The following is a 20,403-nucleotide window of genomic DNA, read 5'->3' on the forward strand; positions in this document are numbered from 1 at the left end:
TTCTTCTCCAAACTTCCTGCATTTATAGGCCATAGTTTAGTGGAGAGGTCATAATTACTTGCCAACGAGTGCAACCGGCGGTCCACTATTATCGATCGTAAGTGGGTGGTCAGGTAGGAGTGGGAAATTATGAGGGTGGCGTTGGAACTTGGTTCCTGCCTCCACGATAGTCCTCGGGAGCGGTGGCTCTCCGGGGCGCGGCCGGGTAGGTACAGTGCAGGTCTTCCCGTGAGTCAAATATCTACTCCATGGAAAGGTGTTGCCGAGAAACGATGAAGAAGCAAGGCTCGGGCTTGCAGTACGCGTGGCCCGGGGGTGGGCTGCCGGGTATAAGGGGATTGGCCTCATGGGCCATATACCCAGGCCAGGGCCCAAGGCCCAATGTAGGATATGACGCGGGGGCCGTACATGAGGGAATAGAGAATAATGTATGTTTTCTCCTACTCATTTCATTTTCTCTTACTTAAACTTATAAATAAGGGAATGATTTTTTCATTTTCTTTATTAAAACTTCCAAACAAAGGACTTGAAGCAATATTTTAAAAATATTATTTTCATTCTATTCTATTCCATTCTATTTTCCTCCTCCCAAACGGAGTGTAAATGAGAACTAAAAAATGGTTATGTTCAAATTGTGTATTATAGCTATGTGAAACCGTATTCTCTTCTTCTTCATTTGCATAAGCATGGTAGATTTTACATTTTGATTTAGCTGTACCGTTCAAATCCCTAATCTAGGTTGATTTATTACTGACTTCAATTGATGATTGGAATGAGAGAATGTGTTTGGAGGGCATTGGTTGAAGGATGGAAAGGATGGAGCCATGGAGAGAGAGAGAGAGAGAGAGGCATGCAGAAGCTAATCAATGTTAATGTTGTGGAGTGGGATATTAAATGAGTTATATTGGTTAGAGTATGCCACCTAGCAATTTGGAGGAATCTCCTCTTGGATTGTAGCTAAACTTTGTCCTTAAATCTCATAGACATTTAAAATATTTTTTTTTTAAGACAAAATTTGGCTACAAACTTGGTTATAGTTTAAGGCCACAATTTCCTTTAAAAAAAATTAACATTGCTACATATTTTTTAAAATCTAACCGTTGGATTGCACATGTTTTTTATGCTCTTAATACTCATGTCAAATTTTGTGCCAATCGAATGTTATTTATTATATGATCCATAAACTCATTTTTTATACATAATTTTAGACAACAAAATTTTGAAATTTTAATAGTTGATTGATGACGTAGCTATTAATCTTTTAATATATTGGAATTTTCGCAAGAATTGAGAATATAAAAAGAAAATTTAATCCAATGGTGAATTTGTTAAAATTCACATCCAATAAAAGAGATATATATATTTTTTGAAAACTCCAATAAAAGAGATATTAAGTGAGGTTGTAACCAAACTTTGTCTTTTCTTTAAGAAGCATTTGATACACACGATGAGAATAATAATATTTGTGTACCATAGTTGTTGAAATGGAACAACTATTCCTATTCATTAGTTTGATGGTAAGATTAGTTGTTATATATGGAATTTAGTAAAAAATAATGCATATGGAAAATTTTTATTTTTATTTTTTGAAATTATATTAATTTCAAAAGTTGTTTCGCTTATTACAACTATTTTAAAGAAAACTAATTATTTATTAGAGCATGTTTGGTATACTGAACAAAGTTTACGCTAAAAATAGTAATTTTTATTACGAAAAAATGTAATAATAGGATAACTATTTCTTTCATAAGTTTGGTTGTTACTTATGAGAATTTGTAAAAAATGATGTGAAAACTTTTAATTTTTTCTTAAATATATTCAATTTAAAAATTGTTACATGTAATGAGGAATAGTCACTACAATAATTTTAAGAAGAACTAACTATTTCTCAATTTAAGGAATAATTGTTTTTAAGGAATGAATTAAACTTAAATATGTAATCTTATTTGACGATGGACTTGAGCTCAACTCATCTTCAAAATAAAATAAAATGAGCAAATTTTAATTTTTAATACTTAAATCAGTTTCGCTTGTTTACAACAATAATCAAAATGATAAAAATGAAACTTATAGTCCTGAAATACATTTTATTCATTTTTAATATTTTGGTAATTACAATGAGGTAGAAGGGGGACCAAAAAGGTATTAACAAGTTAGACAGACAACACTCTTAAAAGACAATTGCGAAATTTAAAAGATGTAATTTGGATTTTCACAATTAAAAAAAAAAAAAAATTCTAACAAATATATTGTCTTTTTTGAGAAGAAAACGAATATAATTTTATTTTCAAAAAAAATCTTTAATTTATTTTTTAATCCCTGAGAAGAGTCTTCCAGAGGACATGACGGTGTGAACGTCATAGGAGATAGAGAGAGAGAGAGAGAGAGATAGGTGGGCTATAATGAGATAATCCACTGGTTAAAGGGTCTCGAAACTCGAATACAGAATATCTCACTGTCCCTATAGAACTACAATAAAAAAGAAAGGAATATATAATTTATTTATTTATTATTATTTATTAATAATTTATTAGGGTTTCGAATAGAAGAACCGCAAGCAACAATCGAATCGAGTTTGTTTGGAGTTAGATAAAAGTAAACGCAATCGTAGTAGTAGTTGTTGGGTTCTATATATAAAAAAGAAACCTGGAGAGCATCAGCCCTGAATCTCGATCACGGTTCACCCGGTGTTTCTGTTGCACTGATTGGCTGGTGCGCTACTGGCGCTGCTCATCTTCCTCTTCCGCTTCTGCCATGGATAACATGGACATCGATTCCTCTTTCGACACCAACACTCTCAAGCCCCCTGATCAAATCCTACGGGTACTCCTTTTTTTTTTTTTTTTTCATTTCATTCCTTTCTGAATTCCTTTTGTGGTGGTTTGCTTTTCCTCTTAAATCGAACAAACTTGTATTCTTTGTCAAGGAATTGAAATTAAATTCTTGATGCTATATGCATATTGGAATTTTAATTTAGTTTCAAATACGTGGGAGATAGGGTTTATACCATAATTTGATTATAATGCGTTCCTCAATGTTGCTCCTTTGGCATCAACATAATCCGCTTAGCCCGTCAGGGGTGAATTAGGTACGACACTGACACCGCGACATGATCATTTTTGAAAAATTAGGACGCAAATTAGGACACAATACGGTGGGGATTTGTATATTAACTAATCATAAACTAGGTTTTTATTTATATTTTTAAATATTGTTAAGCATTTATTTTTTTCATATGTAATGTTAAACATATATCAGAGCAATAATAGGTAATTGAATTCATGACTAATAAATGATGTTTAGAAATTAGAATACAAATCAAGAATAAGATTTAAAAAGAGTAAATAAAAGATAACTAGATAAGTGTTCAAAATTGAAACTAAAAGGAAATAAGAGATTAGTGTCCCTCCCATGTCTGGCCCTGTCCTGCAATTTTTAAAAACAAAAAACAAAAAAGGACATGGCTAGGACACGTGTGCAGAAGTGTCCCAATTGCGTTCCTTGTCTAACACGGATACGACACCCCAAATGAAGTGTCTTACACGGAAACTGGTTTTGGCAGATGGGGTCAGTTGCTTGTAGGCTTTACACGAGAAAGGTTCCGTACATTATCAAAAAAGATTCCTATATATATATATATAGGTTCGTAAAACTTCTGCTTGCAAATAGTTTTTCTTACTTTGGTGAATGTTTTGTTGTAAATGTTTAAGTTTAGAACCTTACTGAGGAAGTTTAGTATGCATGTGTGTGTTATTGTTGTTATTTGTAAAGTTTGGGTTTATAGGTCTTATAGTTTCACATTTTGTATATTCATTTGAAACCAGAGGCTTGCTCTGATTGGAGTTCCTGAAGAGGTATCTGATCAACCTAGTTTAGTTGCGTTTGTCAAGGATGACAAGTCTCGAATGTTAGAGCTTGTATCTGCTATATTGCCTACTGATGAGGAAGTGTGGGGAGCACTCCGGGATGCTAAGTCAGGTTCTAAAAGATCCTCCATTGGCATGAAAAGACGATTTCGAGAGAGCATGTTGTGGTTACAATGGTTGATGTTTGAGGGTGAACCAGCTAGTGCCCTAAAGAACCTCTCCAGAATGAGTTCTGGGCAACGTGGTGTTTGTGGTGCTGTTTGGGGAAATAATGATGTAGCGTATAGGTGTCGGACTTGTGAACATGACCCAACATGTGCAATCTGTGTTCCTTGTTTTCAGAATGGGGACCACACTGGCCATGATTATTCTATTATTTATACGGGTGGTGGTTGTTGTGATTGTGGGGATGTTACGGCATGGAAACGTGAGGGCTTCTGCTCAAAGCACAAGGGTGCAGAACAAATACAACCCCTTCCAGAGGAGGTTGCAGACTCTGTGGGGCCCGTCCTTAATGCTCTTTTTATTTGTTGGAAAAACAAGTTATTAGTTGCAGAAAATATTCATCAAGAAAATCCTAGAGCAGGTGATCGTATTTCAGAGCAAATGAAGGTGGCAAATGAACTGACATTTGTGGTGGTGGAGATGCTTTTAGAGTTCTGCAAGTACAGTGAGAGTTTGCTCAGTTTTGTTTCCAGGATGGTCTGTTCATCACTTGGTTTATTGCAGATTCTGGTGAGAGCAGAGAGGTTTTTGAAAGATGACATAGTGAAGAAGCTCTATGACTTGCTTTTGAGACTGCTCGGAGATCCTTTCTTCAAGTATGAGTTTGCTAAAGTATTTTTAAGCTACTATCCAACTGTTGTAAATGAAGCCATAAAAATGGGCACTGATAATGGCTCCAAGAATTATTCACTACAATCTACATTCTCTGTGCAAATCTTTACTGTACCAACTCTGACACCACGCCTTGTAAAGGAAATGAACCTACTTGTTATGTTGTTGGGATGTGTGGGAGATATTTTTGCTGCATGTGCTGGTGAGGATGGTCGTTTGCAGGTAATACATGTTTTTTGTTTCTCCTTTGCAAGTGGTAGGTTTCAATCATCATGGTGGAATTAATGATATCTGTTAAAACATGCATGGAAATAAATATTGCCTTAGAAAATATTTCTAGATTAATTAATTGATAATTATCTCTCTTCAAAACAAACAACATAAATTGTTTTACATGGTTTTGAAATCCATCCTATTTTATTTTTAGGGGATAGAGATTTTCCCTTTCTTTTCCGCTTTATTTCAAAAGATTGTTGATGAATTATTCCTTTGCAGATTGCTAAGTGGGCAAATTTGTACGACACTACCATTCGTGTGGTAGAAGATATTCGTTTTGTTATGAGCCATGCTGTAGTGTCCAAATATGTAACCCATGACCAGAAAGATATATCAAGAACTTGGATGAGACTTTTGGCTTTTGTACAAGGGATGAACCCTCAAAAGAGAGAAACAGGCCTCCATATAGAAGAAGATAATGAGAATATGCTTTTGCCTTTCGCTTTATGTCATGCTATTGCTAATATCCATTCTATCTTTGTGGATGGGGCATTTTCAGTCTCTAGTAGCAAAGAGATAGATGAAATTTTTTCTAGCAAATGCAATCAAGATATGGGTGATGGAGATAGCCTAAGACATTCAAAAGTAGGACACTTATCCCAGGAAAGCTCTCCATGTAGTGCCTTAGCACGTACATCAAAGCTCGCTGAAGTTAAATCTGATACTGATTTTTGTCTCTTAATTCCACTACCTGTCAAGTGGTTAATAAATGAGTGTCTGAAGGCTATTGAGAATTGGCTGGGAGTTGATAACACATCTGGAGCTGCTCTTAACCTATTTTCTCCAAATACTAGCAGTAACCCTGGTAGTAATTTTTCAGCATTTAAGGAAACATTATCTAAGATTAAAAAAGGCAAATATATTTTTGGCAGACTTGCCAGTTCAAGTGAAGATCATGGTAGGCAATATTCTTCTCATGTCCACTCTGGTGATATGGATTTTGACTCGGAGAATGGTAAAAGGGATACTGTAGCCTGTAACTCTGCCAGGTCTAATGACATTCTGATGGAAGTAGATACGATGGATATAGATGTACTACGTGTTCTGAGTTCGTCTGATTGGCCAAACATAATTTATGATGTTAGTTCACAGGAGATCTCTGTTCATATTCCATTGCATCGGTTGCTTTCCTTGCTTTTGCAGAAAGCATTGAGAAGATGTTTTGGTGAATCTGTGGTGACAAATGTGACTATTGGTAGTTCTGCTAATTTGTTATCGACAAGCTGCATTGACTTCTTTGCACATGTTCTTGGGGGCTGCCACCCATTTGGGTTTTCTGCCTTTGTAATGGAGCATCCTTTGCGGGTTAGGGTCTTTTGTGCTGAGGTTCATGCTGGAATGTGGAGAAAGAATGGTGATGCTGCCCTATTATCTTGGGAATGGTATCGGTCAGTTCGGTGGTTAGTAAATTATGCAATGTGATAAATGTATTCATGTGAATATAAGTTTGTTTTTTGCATATTCTTTTTCCTTGGGAAGAGAGGCAGGGGGTGATTGTGTCTTTTGTTTTTGATAATTTCTTGCTACAGGTCTGAGCAGGGTTTAGAGCTTGATCTATTTCTGCTACAGTGCTGTGCTGCGTTGGCCCCACCTGACTTATTTGTCAATAGAATTCTAGAACGCTTTGGGTTGTCAAAGTACCTTTCTCTGAATCTTGAACGGTCTAATGAGTATGTGCTCGTTTTTTTTAATTTCTATATGATATTACAATTTTTAGCTGTCAAGCTTGCAACTTTATCTGTCTTGTTCTATGTTTCTTTTAATGGACTGACTTTTGTCTATTAGAACCATCAGTTCATGCACCTTTTAGTGAAATATAGATATCCCCTGTAATGTTTCCCTTGGAGATATTTTTCTATTATGTGTTAAAGTCAACAGAGTGGTATTGGTCAGTTTACTCAATATTCTTACATTTGGGTGAATAGTATTCTTTCTGAATATCATCTTGAAGTTTTACTCATGAGTGTAGCCTTTTGATGTTACCTTCAGAGGTTGCGTCATAGGAAGACTGAGTTCATTTCTGATTCAGTAGAGTTTATATCTGATTCAGTAGCATTTTTTTTATCTTTTCTTAAAGAACACTTGTTTTCAGGTATGAACCAGTTCTGGTGCAGGAAATGCTCACTCTTGTTATACAGATAGTTAAAGAAAGGAGATTTTCTGGGCTAACTACAGCTGAAAGTTTGAAAAGGGAGTTAATATGTAAGTTGGCCATTGGAGATGCCACTCGTAGTCAATTGGTGAAATCTCTCCCCCGTGACCTCTCTAAGTTTAACCAGCTTCAGGAAATTTTGGATACCATTGCTACATATTCCAGTCCATCTGGGTTTAATCAGGTTTTCCTTAGTACCTAAACTACCTGTTAGTTTTCCTAAGTTGACATGCACTAGTCCTGATATTTTTTGTATCTCAGGGTATGTACTCACTGCGGTGGACATATTGGAAAGAACTGGATTTATACCACCCTCGTTGGAACTCACGGGATTTGCAAGGTGCGGAAGAAAGATACTTTCGCTTCTGTAGTGTCTCTGCATTTACCAGTCAGTTGCCCAGGTGGACTAAGATTTATCCTCCACTCAAAGAGGTAGCTAAAGTAGCCACTTGTAAGGTGGTCCTTGAAATTATCCGTGCAGTGCTATTTTATGCTGTTTTCACTGATAAATGGGCTGAATCGCGTGCTCCTGATGGTGTTCTTCTTACTGCATTGCATTTACTATCGTTAGCATTAGACATCTGTTATCAGCAGAGAGAATCTAGTGATCAGTCATGTTCTACTGGAGGTTTGGTTCCCATCCTAGCTTATGCTGGCAAAGAAATCTGGGAGGGATTAGATGACGATGCTGGTAAACAAAGCTTGTTGTCACTTCTTGTTTTTTTGATGAGGATGCAGAAGAAAGAAAACGCAGACAACTTTTCAGACTCAGGCAGTTGCAACCTTTCTTCTCTGATTGAAAGTATATTGAAGAAGTTTGCTGATATTGATTCTGGATGTATGGCCAAATTGCAACAACTTGCACCTGAAGTGGTCAGTTATCAAACACATTCCAATTTTAGTAGTGATGCCAATATCCCAGGGTCAGCTTCCGATGGTGAGAAACGCAAGGCAAAAGCTCGAGAGAGACAGGCAGCTATTTTGGTGAGATTCATTCTATTACTTCTGTGCACATTTGTTCCTGCAACTTCACCAGAAACATGGTAAACTAAAGTGTGTGCCCATGTTTAGCCAGAGATGCTTGATTTGAATACCTTATTCAGTAGGAGAATTCCTTGTTTTGTACTTTGTTGATTGGCTAATTTCCTGGATGTAAAAGGTGATTGTGTATCTGGTTGTCTGTTCACCTGAGTATATCACTTATTGTGCTGACCCTAGGTCGGTCACACTTTGCTCAACAATTCTTGAACCTTTTTTATGTAGAAAAACTGAACCTACCCTGATCTGACTGTATCAGTTATTCTTTGGTTGCACTAAATAAAGTGTTGCCCTGATAAGAGTTAACTTACTGGGTTTGTCATGCAGGAAAAAATGAGAGCTGAGCAATCTAAGTTTTTGGCAAGCATTGATTCTGCTGTGGATGAAAGTTCAAAATCTGGACAAGAATTAAGTAGCTCTGATGTTAGAGATGATTCAGATGAGTCTGCGCAAGTTGTTTGCTCTCTTTGTCATGATCCCAACTCCAAAAATCCCATATCATTCTTGATTCTTCTTCAGGTTAGCAACTCTTTCGTGTCTCTTCTTATTTCTGTTCCCTACTAGGTTTGAATAATATCTCTATATGAGCTGATGTATATCGTTCGCATCTTGATTAAAGAATTGATGATATATTGTTTGTTCTTGGAACAAGAAATCTAGGCTTGTGAGTTTCATTGACAGAGGTCCCCCATCATGGGAACAATTTCGCCAGTCAGAGAAGGAGCATGCTTCTATTGCCACAGACAAGGTGACTAATGACTCTGGAATAAGAACATCCTCAGATGGTTCAGGTTTGATTTCATCTTCCCCATCAGCACAGTTGGTTCAGAATGCAGATGATGGATTTTCTTATTATGGGAAACCTGAGGAAGTTGAATCTTTTGAGACATTGGAACAAGATATGTACATCTCCATACTTAAAGAAGTGCATGATAATATTCTGGATTCAAATTTTATGGAGGACAATAAACCTTCGAAAGAGACAAAAGAAAGAGACATAGCTGAATCTGTCTTGCTTAAAAATTACATAGCTGCTCTTTCGAAAGAGACAAAAGAAAGTCCTTCAGCGTCTGAAGATGCTCAGAAGGATAAGTCTTCTGTAGAATCTACCTCAAAGTGTCCAGCATATGATGGATTTGGACCTACAGATTGTGATGGAGTTCATCTTTCTTCCTGTGGGCATGCTGTGCATCAGGGATGTCTTGATCGCTATTTATCTTCAGTGAAGGAGAGGTAAGTCCCTGGAAAGTGGAAATTCAACTATTATTACTATTTGGAATTATGGATCTTCCTGATTGCTTTTTGTCTGAACTCTGGATATCTTGTCTTTGAAAGAGGGAAGTTGAAAATTGAAATATGCCAAATCTTTGGTGATTCTGTAGATATGTTGAAACAAATTGAAATGATGTCTATAGGTTTATTGCATCCTATGTGTTGTGAAGGAGAGACTCTAATGCGTTTGTTTATTTAAAAATCTAAGATATGTTCTGATATTTTTAACCCAGATATGTCAGAAGAATTGTTTTTGAAGGAGGGCATATTGTGGATCCAGAACAGGTAAATCCTCCTGTCTTTAATTCTCTATAGTTAATGGAAATGGGTTATTATTTCTCATTTTTGTCTGCCATATACTTTTTTGTCAGGGGGAGTTCCTCTGCCCTGTATGCCGCCGACTTGTAAATTCTGTCTTGCCTGCTTTACCTGCTGATTTTAAAGAGGTTCAGAAGCAGCCTGTAAGTGCAACTTTGAGTTCCTCACTTGCTGCTGGACCTTCAACCTCATCATCTGAAGAAATTGGTTCTCTTCGCATTCAACAAGCCTTGGCTCTCTTGCAATCTGCAGCCAATATGGTTGGGAAGGGTGAAATTCTTAAAGTTTTCACCCTGCGGAGAAATGGAAGAGTGCTGCCAAATCTTGAGCCTGTTTGTCGGGTGCTCTCAAAAATCTTTTATCCAAACAAACAGGATAAGTTGCCAGAGTCTGCGAGGGTAAGCCACTCAATGCTTATGTGGGATTCACTTAAATACTCCCTGATATCAACGGAGATTGCTGCACGTTGTGGAAGGAATCAAATGACTCCAAATTATGGTATAAGTGCCATATATGGGGAACTAAAATCCTCTACAGGATTTATGTTGTCCTTGTTGCTAAAAATTGTCCAAAATACCCGAAGTAAGAATGCTATTCACGTGCTTCAAAGATTTATAGGCACTCAGCTTTTTGCAGAGTCTATTTGCTCCGGTATATCTGTAGGTTATGGAAGTGGCACGTTTGGACAAGGTACAGTTGTTACATCTGTGCCCTTGCTTATCCTTGAGAGTTAAAATTCCTTTTGTATGTTTCTTTTGAGCTTTCTAGGGAGTTTATATTTGCTTTTGTTACTTATTAGGGCAGGCATAGAACATGTGCACAGTGAGTGTGTTTTGTAGTGAGAAGAGGGAGGATGGATAAAGATGAAAGGGAAATGGAGTAAATTGCTTTTTTTTTTTTTTTTTTTTTTTTTTTTTTTTATTCTCTTGTTTGCAGAGTAGGCAAGAAAGTAAAGACCCGCCCCCGGGGGGGGGGGGGGATGTGGGGATTGGCCTTTCTCCATCCAGCCACTGCCCAAATTTAATTATAAGTTCTGGAAGCAACTTGTTATAGGATTTAGGGACTGTTCCAGGATTATGAACAGTACCTATGAATAGTGTTTTGAGGTTTTTGGAGAGCTATTTGATGCATGGGTGTTTTAGGTTTTCAAGGGTTAAAATTTTAGGGTATGAATTGATGCAAATCCAGATCTAATCTTGGTTGAAAAATTGGTGAGAGCTCACTAGAAACTTCAAACGAACTAGGGTTTTTCAGCATCACACCTTGGAATTGGAAAGAGTTGCATTACACAATCCTCAAGAGGAATAGTTACTGAATTCTTCATAAATGTGTTATTACTCCAGTAGAAACCCTTACATCCATATATATATATATATATATATATTTATAGGCGGCACACATATAGAACTTGGACTTCTTGAACCTTAATAAAACTTGGGCTCCTTGGTCTTTTACTACTAAAGCCCAAACTAAATAACTAATCTAACAAATAAAAACCCATTTATTTAATAAAACTCAAAATAAGACCCAATAGACTACGAGTACATCCCCTGTAAAGAAACCAGAAAATTTCAGAATTTCCTGACATTTAAACCACTGAGGATATATAAAAGGTGCCCCAAAGCTAATTCTAATACAACAAGCCTTAATGATGCAGGTAGATAAGGGCTACGTGTTTAGGCTTGGATTTAGAAAGAAGTGAGAGTTGATTAGAGTGGCTTATAGGTGGACACACCTCTGCACAGAGAGTATTTCTTTGAAATTTAGCATTCAAAGCTGAGTAAAATTCTCATTTATCAAATCTGAATTACAAATCATTACTAACACTATTTATACTAACTAATTCAAGTTGCCTGGCTTTGCTTGATAGTTGGAACTGTAATTAACTTCTGCAAAAGAGTTAGTTACAGCTGCAACTACCTCAAGCTTACAACAAACTGAAGCTTAGCTGATTCTAACTAGATGCCAGCTCACCCACATGTACCTAAGAGTTACAATCAATTACAATTTGAATACAACAATTAACATGCCTAAATTCTAACTTATCCTTGCAAATGAGAATGTCATGATTGGAGTTGGCTATGAATCCTTAACAGATTAGTTAGGTTTGGCAATGTGTATACTTTTTCCCTATTCTATTATATTTGAGGTCATATTCACTATTACTTCCTTAATTGTGGAGTCCTTTTTTATTACTTATACTAATGTTAATTTGGGTCTTCCTTTGTCTGTCTAACTGACTCCCTGTTTTAGGTGATCCATCTTAAAAATATAAAACATCCTTTTATACAATAAATCCTAAGTATTATTAGTATCAAGTTAATTTGGGTCTTCCTACCTTTTTTAATTCCCTCAGCTTGGGTCAACTCTTTCTTTCCAGTGCATTAATCGTTCTCCTTTGGACATGACCAAACCATCTCAAATTACTCTCATCTTTTCATCAATAGGAGTTATCCGTATCTTTAAGGGGACAAAGCTAATTCTAATACCCAATCATTAATTTCGCACATGTTGAATGATGCCATGGCTTTGTTGTATGTGCCAAGGCTCCTTGTTTATGATGATTAACATACTCCCAGCTACTGCTGCAGAGCTCAAGGAAGTCTCTTCCTTAGAAGGAAATAGGCTGCACACGATACAAGACCCAGGATTGTTAGCTCTTCCGAATCATGAAGATGGAGATGGTTCAAATGAAAAAAATCCGGAAGTCATAAAATATCATCTCACACTAAGGGAGTGAAACATTTGTGAGGAAAAAAGAGCGGCCCTTGCCGCAATCTCTCACCTTGAATTAGCATACCCTCTTTAAAGGGGTGATACAGTAGCTGGTTGGCTTTTTTAGAATAGGCTTTAAAATGGATTTACATAAATGAGGCTGATTGAATGAAAGCCAGTGTGATGTGTTGCTTTATATGATAAGGCAAGTTGCTTTATGGCCTTAGCTACAATCATGAGTTGGTAAAAACAGTAATATGCCCTTTGTTTCTGCAGAAATTTTGTCATTTTTACATTAAGAAGGCTCTTTGCAATAAAACATCTATTTACCTATCCAAAAAAAAAAGTAGGTAAAAAACAGATGCCTTAGACCCTGCCCCCAACCCAAAAAAAAAAAAAAAAAAAGTACGTACAAGATGAGCTTTGTGGCTGTTAACACAGTTCTTTTTCTTTGTAATTAATGAAACAATTTGCTTGAAAAAGGGTGGCACTTCATGATGTGTTGACATAATGCATGCCCAGAGAATTTATTTATTTTCATTTTCTTGGAAGTTGATTGTCAATTCTTTATGATTCCTTTTGATAGATTTTATACACTTTATAAGTGGTATTACCGTTGCTATGCTTCACAGGTAATATGATGCATATCTTGAATCAAGTTGCAATGGAAGAATCAAATTCTGATATTCAATTTTGGAATCGAGCTTCTGATCCTGTCCTTTCTCGTGACCCTTTCTCATCATTGATGTGGGTTCTGTTTTGTCTTCCATACCCATTTTTATCATGCGAAGAATCCTTGCTATCCCTTGTGCATGTCTTCTATGTTGTCTCTATAGCGCAGGTGTGTCAATGTCACTTAATTCTTTACATCAGTAATTTCAATTTTCCATTAGTAGTTCCTGATCCTGATAATTGAAATGCAGGCTATAATTACATATTGTGGAATAAATCAAGGCAAGTCGAATGAACCAGGAATTAATGATTCCTTGATTTCTGACATTTCCAAAGTTTTAGGGGACTTTGGATATGTCCAAAAATATTTTGTTTCAAACTATGTTGGCCCCTCTAGTAATATGAAGGATACAATTCGTAGCTTGAGTTTCCCTTATTTGCGGAGATGTGCATTGCTGTGGAAACTACTTAATTCTTCTGCTCCAGCACCATTCTGTGAGAGGGACAATATGTTTGATAGATCATCTCTTGCCATCAATGATATGATGGATATCACTGATGGTTCTTCTCTTGTTGAGCTCAATGAAGTTCAACAGTTAGAAACCATGTTTATGATTCCCTCACTGGATGTTGTTCTGAAGAGTGAAGGTGTGCGGTCTCTTGTTTTGAAATGGTTCCATCACTTCCGCAAGGAGTTTGAAGTTCGTAATTTTGGACGTGTCATGCACATAACTCCTGCAGTTCCCTTTAAGTTAATGCATCTTCCCCATGTTTACCAGGAAATCTTGCAGAGGTTTGTTTTACTGTTCCATGTCAGATGTGAGTACTAAGGCACTTTTTTTTTCTAGAAAATCTACATTATAAAATATTTATGCTTTATCAGGTTCATAAAACAGCGTTGCCCTGACTGCAAATCTGTCCTTGATGAGCCTGCATTATGCCTCCTGTGTGGTAGATTATGCTCTCCAAGTTGGAAGCCATGCTGCAGGTTCTTGTTCCACCCATCCTTGCAGTCACTGTTACCTATAATGTTTCTCAAAAGTGCGCACACACACTTACTTCTGATCTCAACGTTACAGGACATCAAATCAAACTTCTTCACAGTTCATGTTTTTGATTTAATCTCAAGTTGTTTAGATGCTTATGTTTCAACTACTAACTGGAAATTTGATAATTTGTTTATTTCTTCTGAAGCCAAAGTGGATGCCAAACTCATGCAATGGCCTGTGGTGCTGGCACTGGAGTGTTCCTTTTGATCAGAGTAAGCTTTATATGCATCAATATAGTTTGTTTCAGGAGTCCTAAATTGTTTCTCATATGTTTTATTTCATTTTGAGTTCTCTCTAACCTAAGAGGGTGGTTTGTTTGTTGTTTGTTTTTTTCCTTTTCTTCTCTCTGGCAACTGATAAATGATACTCTCTGTTATGCTAGAGAACAACAATCCTGCTACAGAGATCTGCACGTCAGGCTCCTTGGCCATCACCCTACTTGGATGATTTTGGTGAAGAGGTATATATGTCTTGCTTCTGTTGCTTTCTTTCTGGGTACTAAATAAAACTTTAGGTTTCTTCTGCTCATTTTTCTACCTCAAAAGGTATTTTTTTGGGTTCTAAGTCTCTTCATTTTTCTCCCTCAATTTTTTCTTTTTTTGGGTTTTAAGTCCTAACCAAAAGAGTATTTATAACAATAATGCTCCCTTTTGACTGGATGTGAAAGTTTTAAAACTTATCTACCTATGCGGTTTTGATTTATTCTTAAAAATTCACTTGCTGATTTCAAACCAATTTAGTTGCTTGCCCATGGAAAGATATATAACTGTTAGACATTTTCCTAATTTCATGAAAATTCTGCAATATTTGTATTGAATATCAATATACTTAGTCAGGATTTCCAGGGGTCTTAGATACTACTGCTGAAAAATGAAGTTCTTGTTTAGTTGTTTGAAGTTTTGTAGCCTTCTGCTACTTTTGTTGGAAATTGGGCCTTTTATGTGTGTATGAAATTATATTTAGAGGTTTTATGCTACTTATGCGCGCTTCTCTTATAATTTTAAATTTTCCATATTGCAGGATATTCAAATGCATAGAGGGAAGCCGTTATATTTGAATGAGGAACGCTATGCTGCTCTAACTTATATGGTGAAGAAAGAAATTCTCTCTCTCTCTCTCTTTCTCTAAATTTAAAAATCCTCATTTTAGGTTGGGAAAGAATCTTTTGTGTTGTTTTATATCTATGACATTTCCAACAATGGTGCAAGTACCGAGCATTAAGACTTAGTAACTTAAGCTTTTAATTTTATTGTTTACAAATTTTTTTTTGGGGCAGGCCAGGGGTGGTGGGGGGGTGGGGTGGGGTTTGGGGGAGAGGGGTGCCTTCTGTTCAAATTTCTTTCATTTATTTATTTTTTTCTCTCTGTCATGGATATTTTGCTTGATAGGTTGCTTCCCATGGCCTTGATCGGAGTTCAAAGGTTCTTCGCCAAACTACTATTGGTTCTTTCTTCATGGTTTAGTTTGGATTACATGTAAATCGTGGGAAGGTTAGTGTTTGCTCTGTTTTATGGTTATGGTTAAGTACAGCTCATTTTGGTTAGTTTGCTATACTTGTGTATTGTGGCATTTGCCTCTTCCTAATTTTTTTAATATATTATTTATGTTTAAGCTTCATTCCAATAAAAGCCAATCCCCCTTTACCATTTTTTTTCCACAAGTTTAAATTTTTTTCACTAAATTACAAATGACACGCTAACTTCTAAAATTCAATTCAATTATCTGACTTTTAACTTTTTTCAATTTAGTCCTTCCGTCTAATTCAGTTATGTGGGTTTCATTAACTACCAAAAAATGATGTAGTTTTGTGTTTTATTTATTTTTATTTTTTTGGAATTTCGTAAAATTAAAAAAATCCATAAATTATTATTTTTAAATCATTTAATTTAATTTTTTTTTGGGTTCATAATTGGGAGAATACAAAGAAAAGAAAAAAACGAAAAATGCTCTTTCAGGTTTTGGAAAACCAAGAACTCACCTTATTTTTCTTTTTTCTTTTTCTTTTTTTTTTTTGTTGATAAGTAATAGAAGTTTTATTGAAGAAAAAAAAATACTTTGTGTTCAAAATGAAGAACACAAAGTACTTGAAGCAATTACAAGCAAATCAATAAGAACAGAAAGATGGAAATAAAAAATGGAACTACATTGTGTAAAACCCCAAATTCAAGACAACACAAACAAAGTCCCAATTAGCAAAAATTTCAAAAGATCTAAAGGTCTCTCATATCTTCATATCTTTAAATGTATGAGGATTGTGCTTCTGCCAAATTAACCACATTAGAAAAGCTACTACCAAATTCCAAATATTTGAAGAATTTTGCCCAACCAATTCCTCCATGCAAATAGAAGAGATGTGATTGTCTTTGGCATCACCCATTGAACCCCAAACATCAAGATAACTTCACTCCACAACACATGAGCAAACTCACAGTGGAGCAAAAGATGATCCACAGTTTCCCCATCACAACGACACAAGCAACACCAATTAACTAAGAGCAATCCCTTTTTAACAAGATTATCAATGGTGAGAATCCTACCCCAAGCTATTGTCTATAAAAAGAAAGACACCCTTTTAGGTACCTTAACACAAATGTTCTTCCAAGGGAAAGAAGCAATAAGGGGACCAGAAAAAGAGTCATAATAAGAGTGCACATGAAAAACACCATTCCGTGACAACTGTCAAGTCAAATTATTATCACTCTCGCCGCTTGGCATTTGGAATAAAGAAACTCAAAGAAAGTATACACTTCAACACACAGTTATGAAAGGCTCTGTAGAAATGTATACTCCAGCTTCTACCTCCCCCTTCTGATGAAGAAATAATCAAATCAGAAATCCAAGCATTTTTAGAACAGAGCAAGCAAAAAGGTCGGGATAAAGATCCTTTAGAGGAGGGTGCCCACTCCAAGGATTGTTCCAAAACCGAATACGATGACCTGCTCCCACCATATACAATACATCCGGAGAGAGTTTCTAAACTCCTTGCACCCGCCCTAATATTCTTCCACATCCCACAGCCATGTGTCCTAACAATTCTAGTGCACTATCTCCTCCTAATTTAGCTATTACCTGACGCCATAAGAAATTGACTTCAATCCCAAAATACCATAATCACTTTCCCAGCAAGGCTTGGTTAAACAACCCAATCCTCTGGATCCCCAAACCACTTGCCTCTACTAGCAAACAAACCTTTTTCCATGTGACTAAAGGATATTTGAATTCATCCTCAGATGTCCCCCATAGGAAATTCCTTTGAATAATTTCTAATCTAGTCGCCATAGATTGAGGGATGGTAAGCAAGGATAAGTAGTAGGTTGGAAGACTCGAGAGAGTAGTTCTTAATAAAGTCAGTTTGCCACCTTTTGACAAATATAAATGTTTTCAAGACTCCTCTCCACTATTTATATGATAGGGTTCCATATCGAGAAGGCCTTAAATGAGCCCTAAGAGGCATACCCAAGTAAGCCATGGGCAGGCTGCCAATTTTAAAACACAAAACACTAGCCAGAGCATTCAAATTCCTTACCTTACCTTTTGGAACAATCTCACTCTTGCCAACATTGACTTTCAAGCCTGTGATAGCTTCGAAGAAAATCGACACCATCTGAATATGTTATAATTGTTTCAGGTTAGAACATAAATAGGAGGCCTCACAAAGTGATATCTATTCCACCACTGCCGAACTCTAGCCACATAACTCAATCTCGCTTTTACAACAGCAAAAATCCTAATATACAGATATTAAAACACCCACTAGCAAAATCAATAACTAGATTTTACATTCTAAATCACAATAAATCCAAAAATAACTCAGTACAAAAATCTAGAAATCCAAAGCGATGATCTATGGGCAAAGAAACCCATCATCGACTCCTTGGACATGATTGGACGCCTCCACAACCAAAACTCTAGTCCGGACTCAATCTTTGTTCTATTGGTTACTAGTTTTGGTCTTTGTTTCACTTAGGGCTGTCCAAACCACCTGCCCACCCGACCCACCCAATCTGCCTGCCACTCGATCTGATGACTTTGTAGGTATACGGTGGGCCTCCCTTCAAAAACTGATGGCGGTGGGTCTATTCCTCCCAAGACCCAGCTTGACCCAATTTGATTGTCCAAATTGCATACCCTAGTTTAGAAGGGATATAAGCTTAACCAAACTCACAATTTTTCCCTTTGACCTGGGATATAAGCTTAACCAAGTTCTGAGATAGCCATTGTAATTTTGTGTTGGCAAAAATGTCCCTTCTCTCTTTGTCTCCTCTTTTAAGTATTGTTTAAAAGATAATTATTTCATAAACAGGGGGTTGGATATTTAATTACCTATTTATCAGTTTTTCCCTTGTTAAATTATGCAGTATTTTTAGAGTTTGGTTTTGTAAGATTATATCTACTGCTGCAAATATGGTAGCCATGTTTGTTGAATTTTTCGTTGTTTGGAAGTCACATTTCATTAGTTGCCCATAGGAAGCCTCCATTCTGATGAACACAATTATGAGAATTGTATAAGCATTATTTCCTCCTTTTCATGCAGTTTGTGAGATGGATCATCTTTGCTAAGAGTTACTTGTTCAATTTCTTTTTCTGCTTCAGCAAAGTTTATTTTTTGCTACCATCTTTGAATTTACCAAAAAATGAATCCAGGCCTAGTATATCTGTCTGATGTATTTCGCTACTGTCCATTGATGTACAGTTCTTCATTATGCTTAAAGAATACTTGCAATTTTGTTCCACCTCGATTTATTCGGCTGTGGTATGTTTCACGAAATAGGTGGTAATAAATCATCACATTAGTGGTGAGCTGCTGTAGCTCCGGGGATTCTGTTGAAATTTTCGTAATTCACTATTGTTCCTTCTTTCTATTTCTTTCTGTGTTTATGGTCCTATAACCACAACGAGCAGCAATAATTACGACGTAAAAGGTGTAAGGCAAAAATACCTTTGTGTCCCTTTAGTTCAAGGATATTTTCAATTTGGTCCCAGTTTTGAAATCGTCATCACTTTTGGTCCCTACATCTCATTAATGAAAAAGTTGACGTGGTTGATGAATTGCACTACTGGCACATCTAACTTATTTAATAACAATTAAGGGGGCTACATCAGAGCTTAGATGGCCAAAAAAAAAAGTCACATCAGCAATTAAAAATATTTTTTCTTTTAACAATTTCTTGCTTTTATTTGTTTTTTTTTAATCTTTCCTATACTTTCTTGGTAATCGAATTGATCTAAATTTATCGACTCGTTTATTTTTGTAGATCCAATAATCACCCAGATGAATCCTTGATTTCACCTCAAAAATCAGATCAACTTATAAGGAAAAGAATGTGGTGATCAAAGACGAGAGCGTGAGATTTGGAGGCAATGACTAGGCCAGAGTGAACGCGGAGGTTGTGCTTGAACCATAGGATTGGATTGTGGAGGCATTTGTTATTTGAAACTGTTTGGTGGTTCTCTGTGGCTTCTGAGGGGAAGACTTAGAAACTTAAACGAGGGCGTTAAAGGAGTGGAGATGAAAGAAGGCAGGTGTTTTGGGAGAGGGAAAGTAAGCAAGTGCTAGTGGATATCATTCTCAATCCATTGACCACATTTGGATCTGATAAAATTCTACAGCCTTTTCTTTTGGTGTAAATCACATTTCAGATTATTACCTTGAAACACTTTCTCCGTATCATTCCTTTTAGGAGAAAATTAAAATGGGTTCCAAATATCCCTTGGTGGGGCTTGGGCTGGCCCAGTAACTTGCTAGCCCAACCTGATACTATTGAGTCCCGTGGATAGCCCAGTGGGGCAGGCCATAGGGTTGGTTTTTGGGCCCATGTGCACCCATTGGGCTAGCATGTTTAGCCTACCCTATTAACCTGTAATTTATAACAAAATAATAATTTGTGGGGTGGGTGGTTGAACATGGGATATGAGAGTATTATTTTTAAAGCACGCACTGGGATACTTAAAAGTGATTGTGCTAAATTATGTTTTCTATGTATATAGAAAACATTTAATAAGTTATGAGTTGTTTGATTTTTTCCATAAAGAAAATATAAATAATTTGATTCTTTCATTAAAAAATTAAAAAGAAAGAAAGAAAAAAAATAAAGGAAAGCCAATTAGAAAAGCCCATAGCCCAAAACAGCTCAGCCTGCTAAAGTCAAAATGGGCTTTGCCCAAGGATGCTGTCCATGGGTAAGGGTAGCAACAGACCAGCTATTAT

The 20,403-nt window shown here is 36.4% G+C and overlaps 1 protein-coding gene across 3 annotated transcripts; it reads left to right on the forward strand.

The window, feature by feature from the left end:
* The first annotated feature begins 2,387 nt into the window (after positions 1-2,387).
* LOC111992995 (E3 ubiquitin-protein ligase PRT6) lies at positions 2,388-20,129 on the forward strand. 3 transcript variants are annotated; one of them, XM_065780012.1, is made up of 18 exons: positions 2,388-2,823; positions 3,825-4,925; positions 5,199-6,379; positions 6,509-6,649; positions 7,072-7,315; positions 7,393-8,115; positions 8,497-8,688; positions 8,822-9,402; positions 9,675-9,726; positions 9,813-10,449; positions 13,107-13,315; positions 13,398-13,939; positions 14,030-14,134; positions 14,341-14,407; positions 14,578-14,655; positions 15,216-15,284; positions 15,584-15,685; positions 18,889-19,060. In XM_065780012.1, exons 1-17 carry the CDS (start codon positions 2,755-2,757, stop codon positions 15,656-15,658), a joined length of 6,066 nt encoding a protein of 2,021 aa, XP_065636084.1. In that variant the 5' UTR covers positions 2,388-2,754; the 3' UTR covers positions 15,659-15,685; positions 18,889-19,060. The 3 variants fall into 3 exon arrangements, with proteins under 3 accessions (XP_065636084.1, XP_023880610.2, XP_023880611.2); XM_024024842.2 differs by lacking the exon at positions 18,889-19,060 and adding an exon at positions 19,451-20,129 and having other exon boundaries at positions 2,389-2,823; XM_024024843.2 differs by lacking the exon at positions 18,889-19,060 and adding an exon at positions 19,451-20,129 and having other exon boundaries at positions 2,389-2,823; positions 5,199-6,367.
* The last annotated feature ends 274 nt before the right edge of the window (positions 20,130-20,403 follow it).

This window comes from Quercus suber, unplaced genomic scaffold, assembly GCF_002906115.3.
Source record: "Quercus suber isolate HL8 unplaced genomic scaffold, Cork oak 2.0 scaffold_223, whole genome shotgun sequence".
NCBI classification, from domain to species: Eukaryota; Viridiplantae; Streptophyta; class Magnoliopsida; order Fagales; family Fagaceae; genus Quercus; species Quercus suber.